This window comes from Mytilus galloprovincialis, chromosome 13 (genome assembly GCF_965363235.1).
Source record: "Mytilus galloprovincialis chromosome 13, xbMytGall1.hap1.1, whole genome shotgun sequence".
Lineage (NCBI taxonomy): Eukaryota > Metazoa > Mollusca > Bivalvia > Mytilida > Mytilidae > Mytilus > Mytilus galloprovincialis.
Window position 1 is genome coordinate 10,454,101 of NC_134850.1, and position 9,586 is coordinate 10,463,686.

The 9,586-nt window shown below is 35.9% G+C and overlaps 1 protein-coding gene across 1 annotated transcript; it reads right to left on the reverse strand.

Annotated features, from left to right (window-relative positions):
* Positions 1–2,928: 2,928 nt before the first annotated feature.
* On the reverse strand, positions 2,929–8,972 carry LOC143057397 (N-lysine methyltransferase KMT5A-like). The gene is made up of 3 exons (XM_076230701.1): positions 8,820–8,972; positions 4,403–4,604; positions 2,929–3,009 (listed from the first exon to the last, which is right to left on the reverse strand). Exons 1-3 carry the CDS (start codon positions 8,933–8,935, stop codon positions 2,929–2,931), a joined length of 399 nt encoding a protein of 132 aa, XP_076086816.1. The 5' UTR covers positions 8,936–8,972.
* Between the last annotated feature and the right edge of the window lie 614 nt (positions 8,973–9,586).

The window sequence follows — 9,586 nt, forward strand, 5'->3', positions numbered from 1 at the left end:
ACAGACTGGTCAGCAGCAAGTTGTGTTGACAAAATATCATCCTCTATGACAGACTGGTCAGTAGCAAATTGTGTTGACAAAACATCATCCTCTGTGTCAGACTGGTCAGCAGCAAGTTGTGTTGACAAAACATCATCCTCTGTGTCAGACTGGTCAGCAGCAAGTTGTGTTGACAAAACATCATCATCTGTGATAGACTGGTCAGCAAGTTGTGTTGACAAAATATCATCCTCTGTGACAGACTGGTCAGCAGCAAGTTGTGTTGACAAAACATCATCCTCTGTGACAGACTGGTCAGCAGCAAGTTGTGTTGACAAAACATCATCATCTGTGATAGACTGGTCAGCAAGTTGTGTTGACAAAATATCATCCTCTGTGACAGACTGGTGAGCAGCAAGTTGTGTTGACAAAACATCATCCTCTGTGACAGACTGGTCAGCAGCAAGTTGTGTTGACAAAACTTCATCCTCTGTGTCAGACTGGTGAGCAGCAAGTTGTTTTGACAAAACATCATCCTTTGTGTTTGACTGGTTAGCAGCAAGTTGTGTTGACAAAACATCATCCTCTGTGTCAGACTGGTCAGCAGCAAGTTGTGTTGGCAAAATATCATCCTCTGTGACAGACTGGTCAGCAGCAAGTTGTGTTGACAAATCACCATCCTCTGTGACAGACTGGTCAGCAGCAAGTTGTGTTGACAAATCACCATCCTCTGTGACAGACTGGTCAGCAGCAAGTTGTGTTGACAAAACATCATCCTCTGTGTCAGACTGGTGAGCAGCAAGTTGTGTTGACAAAACATCATCCTCTGTGACAGACTGGTCAGCAGCAAGTTGTGTTGACAAAACATCATCCTCTGTGTCAGACTGGTCAGCAGCAAGTTGTGTTGACAAAACATCATCCTCTGTGACAGAATGGTCAGCAGCAAGTTGTGTTGACAAAACATCATCCTCTGTGTCAGACTGGTCAGCAGCAAGTTGTTTTGACAAAACATCATCCTTTGTGACAGACTGGTCAGCAGCAAGTTGTTTTGGCAAAACATCATCCTCTGGGACAGACTGGTTAGCAGCAAGTTGTGTTGACAAAACATCATCCTCTGTGTCAGACTGGTCAGCGGCAAGTTGTGTTTGCAAAATATCATCCTCTGTGACAGACTGGTCAGCAGCAAGTTGTGTTGACAAATCACCATCCTCTGTGACAGACTGGTCAGCAGCAAGTTGTGTTGACAAAACATCATCCTCTGTGTCAGACTGGTCAGCAGCAAGTTGTGTTGACAAAACATCATCCTCTGTGATAGACTGGTCAGCAGCAAGTTGTGTTGACAAAACATCATCCTCAGTGTCAGACTGGTCAGCAGCAAGTTGCGTTGACAAAACATCATCCTCTGTGTCAGACTGGTCAGCAGCAAGTTGTTTTGACAAAACATCATCCTTTATGACAGACTGGTCAGCAGCAAGTTGTATTGGCAAAACATCATCCTCTGGGACAGACTGGTCAGCAGCAAGTTGTGTTGACAAAACATCATCCTCTGTGACAGACTGGTCAGCAGCAAGTTGTGTTGACAAAACATCATCCTCTGTGACAGACTGGTCAGCAGCAAGTTGTGTTGACAAAATATCATCCTCTGTGTCAGACTGGTCAGCAGCAAGTTGTATTTGCAAAACATCATCCTCTGTGACAGACTGGTCAGCAGCAAGTTGTATTGGCAAAACATCATCTTCTGTGTCAGACTGGTCAGCAGCAAGTTGTGTTGACAAAACATCATCCTCTGTGACAGACTGGTCAGCAGCAAGTTGTGTTGGCAAAACATCATCCTCTGTGACAGACTGGTCAGCAGCAAGTTGTATTGGCAAAACATCATCCTCTAGGACAGACTGGACAGTAGCAAGTTGTGTTGACAAAACATCATCCTCTGTAACAGACTGGTCAGCAGCAAGTTGTGTTGACAAAACATCATCCTCTGTGACAGACTGGTCAGCAGTAAGTTGTGTTGACAAAACATATTCCTCTGTGTCAGACTGGTCAGCAGCAAGTTGTATTGGCAAAACATCATCCTCTGTGACAGACTGGTCAGCAGCAAGTTGTATTGGCAAAACATCATCCTCTGTGTCAGACTGGTCAGCAGCAAGTTGTGTTGACAAAACATCATCCTCTTTGACAGACTGGTCAGCAGCAACCTCTGTGACAGACTGGTCAGCAGCAAGTTGTGTTGACAAAATATCATCCTCTGTGTCAGACTGGTCAGCAGCAAGTTGTGTTGACAAAATATCATCCTCTGTGAGAGACTGGTCAGCAGCAAGTTGTGTTGACATAATATCATCTTCTGTGACAGACTGGTTAGCAGCAAGTTCTGTTGACAGAACATCATTCTCTGTTTTTTGAGAGAAAAAAAATATTATTAAATAACATTGCATTATTTTCAAATTTTCAAACAGCAATAAATAAACTTAACTTTTAAAAATCTTCAAAATTGACACTCCTCATTTCTTTTTATTTGTGTGTCAGAAATTTTCAGATATTTTTTTTATTGATGTCATGCCTATGATCTATACCAAGGCAGGAATATGACAATTGCATCAATTTGTCTGATATAATTGAGCTTTTCATTTTGTGATTTGATTAGGGATAAACAAGAAACTCAAAACCCAGAAGGTCAAAATCATATGTAATTTACAAAATTACACTCAAAGTTTAAAAATCTAAAATAAAAGGGGAAAAAAAAGAGTTAATATTGCAATGCTATATTTAGCAGCCTAAGTGAACAGCTCAAATATATGAATATTTGGTATTACCACTGCAGGACAATTTCAATTTTTTTTCTATATTTGTCTACACTTGCATTTCATGAAGTCTTTTAGTTATTTTTTTTTCTTAATTTCAGAAGTGACATATAAAGTTTTAACCTTTTTGGATGTGAAAAAAACATTTAAATTAAATACTACTAAGGTAAAATAAACCTTTAAGATCAGCTAAACACATCTTCTCCAATACTACAGAGCACCTTTGGGTTGTCTGAAAACAAATTATTGAAAACTTTTTCAATTATGTATGCATGAATAGTTTCTTGAATACCTACATTTGGTGAAAATAAGCTTGGCATTTAAAACAAATGTTTTGCTTGCATATAAAGATATAAAGGGGATAAAATAACAGAGTTCTAATTTCCTCCACATAACACTTATTTAAAATTTCTAAAGGACATAAATCATTTAAACCAGGAGCTCCGCAGGTCGCAGATTTTTACGACCGCACAGGTCAAACATTGAACAGTTGGGGCAAGTATGGACACAACATTCAAGCTTGATACATCTCTGAATTTGGATTGTGATCAAATCTTTGACACAATATGAGTTTCTGACACAAAACAAATGTCAAGATCTTACAAATCTATTGCACAGTATTGTGCAATTAAAGATTTCTTCTTCAAAAATGTGGAATTTGAGAAATTTGGGGGAAAAAATGAAAACTACTACCATCCCCCTTTTTTTGCCAATTAGTCCAAAACCTGACATTACTTTATACATATTTTACAAGTAGTGTAAATGAGGTAAATGCCAAACATACCCAACATTGTATGTTAAATGTTTTTGCTCCCTTACACTGCTTTTAAATTGTCATAATTGTCCATTGACCAGACAATCCTAGTTTCCCCCCTTTTTTGCCCCTAATTCCAAAACATTTTGAGCCATATCACTCCCCCCCCCCTGCCCAAGTCAATACTAACCATCCCTTCATGGTATGGAAGCTTATAGTATAATTTCAGAGGGATGCATACACTTAAACATTAAACACATGTTATTGTTTGAAAACTACAAAAATGCTTATTTCGGCTTCTAATTCCTAAACTATTGAAACCATAACTCCCAAAATCAATCACAACCTTTCTTTAGTGGTATTGAACCTTCATGTAAAAATTTATAGATATTCATTCACTAAAACTAAAGTTATTGTCCGGAATCTAAATGTGTCATCTGACTCTACTGTGGTTTTGAAAATCATGAAAAAATACATATACCCAAATAATGATAGAGGTCAAATTTGGTTAAACACATAGATGAAAATAATACATATACCCAAATAATGATAGAGGTCAAATTTGGTTAAACACAGGACCAATATTTTAATAAAAACACCAGGATGCTATCTTGAACAGTTAATCCCAACAAAGTACAAACACTTCATCAGCCCCTCATAAGGAACATTTATGCAATGGTTAGTTTCATTCCATTCAGTGGTTCGAATCTCTAAAAGAAGACCTCTGTATGCAGATCATTCTAAATTTTTGAAACAATGATCAGTTTGGCATTACATGTAGCTCACAAATAATGAGTCTTAGGATAGCAGAAGGGCAAAAAGTAATTGCCTTGAAAATACATGGCAAAACATATTCCTTCTAAGTACTTACTTTTGAAGTACTTTGCCTCCATGGAAGGTCATTTACACCATAATCGTACAAAATTTCAGTTCCAGGGGAAATATCCTGTACAGCATATATAGCAACCCTTGGTATGGTGTCTACAATGATCCTTCTAACTCTGGCATTTTGGCAACTTTTTATGCCATCGTTTACGTACTTTCCGATTCTTTTAGAGAATGTTGCATCAACACTACAAAAAATAAGTGCATATAAAATCAAGCAAAACTGGTGAAATATCATAAAATAAACTAGAGGCTCTTAAGAGCCTGTGTCACTTACCTTGGTCTATATGCATATCAAACAAAGAAAACAGATCGTCATATGGATTCATGAAAAAAAATTGTGTTTAGGTGATGGTGATGTGTTTGGAGATCTTGCTTTACTGAACATTCTTACTACTTACAATTTTGTCCATCTATAATGAACTTGGCCCTTAATAGTTCCAGAGCAAAATATTTTGCAAAAACTAATGAAAATTGTTAATAATTGACTATAAAGGGCAATAACTCCTTAAGAGGTCAACTGACCATTTTAGTCATGTTGACTTATTTGTAGATCTTACTTTGCTGAACATTATTGCAGTTTACAGTTAATCACTATCTATAATAGTATTCAAGATAATAACCAAAAACGGCAAAATTTCCTTAAAAATTACCAATTCAGAGGCAGCAACCAAACAACCAGCTGTTCAATTCATCTGAAATTTTCAGGGCAGATAGATCTTGACTTGATAAACAATTTTACTCCCATGTCAGATTTGCTCTAAATGCTTTGGTTTCAGAGTTATAACCCAATATCTACATTTTCTACTTTTAGCCATGGTGGCCATCTTGATCTGTTTGCCAGGTCACTGGACACATTTTTAAAACTAGATGCCCTTATGATGATTGTAGCCAAGTTTGGTTTAATTTGGCCCAGTAGTTTCAGAGAAGATTTTTGTAAAAGTTAACGATGACAGACGACGATGGAGACGACAATGACGCCAGACGCCAAGTGACAAGAAAAAGCTCACTTGGCCCTTTGGGCCTGGTGAGCTAAAAACTGCAAAAATTTTGTTAAAACTACCAATTCCGTGGGTTGTTTTATTCGTCTGATAATTTCAGTGCTGATAGATCTTGACCAATTCAAAAATCTAACCCCATGTCAGATTTGCACTAAAAGCTTTATTTTTTTAAGATATAAGCCGAAAACTACATTTGACCCCTATATTCTATTTTTAGCCATGGTTGCAGTGTTTGTCAATGGATCAAAACTTCGTGTAAAATTGTCTTTAAGGGGCAATAACTCCTTAAGGGGTCAATTGACAACTATGGTCATTTTAACTTGTTTGTAGGTCTTACTTTGCTGAACATTATTGCTGTTTATAGTTTATATCTATCTATAATAATATTAAAGATAATAACAAAAAAACTGCAAAATTTCCTTATAACTACCAATTCAGTGGCAGCAACCCAATTACGGGTTGTTTGATTCTTCTGAAAATTTCAGGGCTGATAGATCTTGACCAATTGAACACTTTTAACCCGTGTCAGATTTGTTCTAAAAGCTTTAGTTTTTGAGATATAGGCCAAAAACTGCATTTGACCCCCTATGTTCTATTTTTAGCTATGGCGGCCATGTTTGTTGATGAATAAAAACTTCAGATACAATTTAAAAACTAGATACCTTAAGGAACATTACCTTAAAGCTTGAAGGAATTTGTCCCCGTAGTTTCAGATGAGAAACTTTTTTAATAGTTTACGACGACAGACGCCGACGGACGCCAAGTGATGGCATAACCTCACATGGGACACTTCCGAGCCCTGGTGAGCTATAAATCAGCCCAATATCTGAAGGCATATACAAAAAAAGTCTGTATAACAGTGTTTTTCAACAATTTATCAAAGTCCAAAGATGACCTTGCAAGGTACGCAAAAATCAAATATACCGGTAATTATTCTATTACTTATAATAGGTGGGAATTCAACATCACAAAACCTTTTTAATCAAGTAGTCACTGAACCATGAAACTGAGGTCAAGGATATTGGTCATGTAACTGATGGAAACTTTGTAACATGAGGCAGTCTTCGTCTCACAGCGTATAATACTTTAGCTATTTGACCAAAGATGTTTTAAAAAAAAAGACAAAAAGAATTTTATGTCATCTTTTCCTATTTTTGATTGCAATTATAAGTCTGTTTTAACTGTCAAGAATACCCCTTAAGCGGACAACTTGAGCAGTTTATTCTTTAAATTGCTGTCATTGAATATCAAGAAAGGAAATAAATCCCGAAATTGATATATTTCTGGTATGTTCCAATCTGTCTTTTACTACAGATATTGACAACGAGTATATATTACATTTTCCCAAATTTACCGTTGGAAAAAATATGTAAATAGATTTTTATTTCATCAAATCTTTTTTTTTTTTTTTGGTATTATTTTTATTTTTTATAAATAATATTCTTTACATCCAAGATGTTATTTATAAACAAGTGTATGAGTTTAGTAATGACTATTAATTACCTCCACCAAAAACTTTAACCTTCAACATGACAGACAGGCAGACAAAATAAAAAACGGATGCAGACCAAACAACATAATGCCCCTAAATGGGGCAGAATAAATAGGGCATAAAAAGAAGCTGTTTGATGACTAATTTTAGGGTATTGTGGTAGAGGGTGTTTGCTTTTTTCCATCAATAAACAATAGCCATGTTTAAACAATTAAACACCCTTGGCTTGTAGGTTGAAGAGTTTATTGGGAAATCTGTGAAAGTTTTATCAATTAAACATGCCTTTAATTGCAAAAATTTGAATTGACTTAGAGTGCTATAAGTGACGAATACCAGCTATGTAATGGAATGTAGCAGTCTCTTGACAGATAGAACACTACTTATTGACAAGAAATACATAACGAACTGTAATCTTTTAAAATTTAATGCTATTATGAACCAAAAACAGAAATCTAAACTTCGAAAATTGTGCCAATTCATTTGAATTACAAGAATTAATTGTATCAGGATGCTGTTATGAAGTCTCCCAAACAAAGCTCCCATATTCATTTGATTTGTTTAATTGTCCCATACAAGAATATATATGGTTTACGGGTTGGGAAACTAGACCGTTTACAAGTTTTCAAACAAGAGAGGGTGTGGTGACCCCATATGGACTTCCCTTTAATTATTTCATTTGTTTTATTGTCCCCTACAAGAATATATATGATTTAGGGGTGGGGATCTGGACTGTTTACAAGATAATAGCACATTCTCAAATTGAATGGGGTGGGGGTGACCCCAAGGGACTTCCCTTCAATTTCATTTGATTTATTTCATTGTTCCCTACAAGAATATATATGGTTTAGGGATGGGGATCTGGATCGTTTACAAGATTATAAAACATTCTCATTTGAACGGGGTGGGGATAACCCCCATGGATTCTCTCTATATTTCATTTGATGTGTTTTATTGTTGCATACAAGGATATACATGGTTAAGGGGTGGGGATATGGACAATTTACAAGTTTTCAATAAGAGGGGGTGGGGTAACCCCCTATGGATTTCCCTTTTATTTCTTTTCATTTGTTTTATTGTCCCCTACAAGAATATATATGGTTTAGGGGTGGGGATCTGGACCATTTACAAGATAATAGCACATTCTCAAATTGAATGAGGGGGGGTGACCCCTAGGGACTTCCCTTAAATTTCATTTGATTTGTTTAATAGTCCCCTTCAAGAATTTATATGGTTTAGGGGTGGGTGATATGTACTGTTTACAAGATAATAGCACATTCTCAAATTGATCCCCCTTTATTTCATGTGATTTGTTTCATTGTCCTATGATCATTTCTGAAGACTGTGTGTGTTTATCACTTAAAGTTTTCAAGTTATATTCATTTGAAAATTTTCAAAAATAAAATATTATAGGGTTCTATAGTAAACCCCTTCCTACTTTCGGCCCCCCAAAATACCCCTTAATAGACCTCAATGCACAAACATACGATTGATGGCTCACCTAGACATATTAATCTAACATTTTATGAAACCCTAAGTAAATCTGACAAGTGGTTTTGGAGAAACGCTGCGGACAAGTTCATTTTTTTAAAGTGGTGGAAGAAAAAGAAAAAGAAAAAATTAAAGGAAAAAGAAAAAGAAAAAGAAAAAGAAGCAGAAGAAGAATAATAAAAATAATAAGAACTGAGCAAAAACAATAAGTCTCCAAACTTTGTTTGGGAGACTTAATAAATGACAAACTGGATTCTCTCTGATGTTAACCTGTCGGCTATACTGATCATACTGTTGTAAAAAAACTCATATTTAATGCTTCCTCAACAAACGTACATATATGCAATGTAATGTAAACTAATGTGTTTTTCTGTATACCTTTGTCCAACTTAGGTGATACCAGAATAAAATGATATACTTACCACATTTCTTTTTCTGCAAATCTGAAGAACATGATGTAACTTCCAACGGAATTTGGATATTGTGTGAGCCGTCTTTTACCATCATTGCCACTTATCAATTCCCCATGATATTCCATTAGAAAGTCACCTTTCTTGAAAAACTTTGAAGCAAACACTCCTTTACCTAAATCAGATAAGACAATGTTTTTTTTCTCTCTAAATTTAGTTTAAAAAAAACACACAAAATCCTGGAATAAAAATATAACTGTTAATATCTGTGTCATTTAGTCTCTTGTGGAGTTGTCTCATTGGCAATCATACCACATGTTCATGTCATATTATCAGGTGAGAAAAGAGTGAACTTAAACCGCTAACTACTAAAGCAAGTTGAAAGTTGGAACTGCATGATCTGCCCTTTTTTTTTTTAGTGAATAAATGATTTATTGTTGAAGACTGCATGCTGACCAATAAGTGAGACATTTAAAATGTATTGTGTTTTAATGTTAATAGGCTGCTGTCTTGTTGATGTTTATAAAGAGGTTCAATGGGTAACCAGATGCTCCGCAGGGCGCAGCTTTATACGGCCGCAGAGGTTGAACCCTGAACAGTTGGGGCAAGTATGGACACAACTTTTAAGCTGGATTCAGCTCTAAATTTGGAGTGTGATTAAATAGTTGACACAGCATAGGTTTCTGACACAGAATGAATGTGGTCTAATGAACTTAAAATATTTTTTTTGCCTTTGAGCAATTCACTATGCTGTTGAATATTAATCCTCTCAAAAAAAT

What these genes read in the sequence shown, in the direction of transcription:
- LOC143057397 (XM_076230701.1), bottom strand. Translation starts at nt 8,935, where the DNA reads ATGGAATATCATGGGGAATTGATAAGTGGCAATGATGGTAAAAGACGG. An exon ending in TTTGCAGAAAAAGAAATGTG is followed by an intron (nt 4,605 to 8,819) that starts GTAAGTATATCA and finishes TATTTTTTGTAG; the next exon opens with TGTTGATGCAACATTCTCTA. An exon ending in GGAGGCAAAGTACTTCAAAA is followed by an intron (nt 3,010 to 4,402) that starts GTAAGTACTTAG and finishes ATTTGTTTTCAG; the next exon opens with ACAACCCAAAGGTGCTCTGT.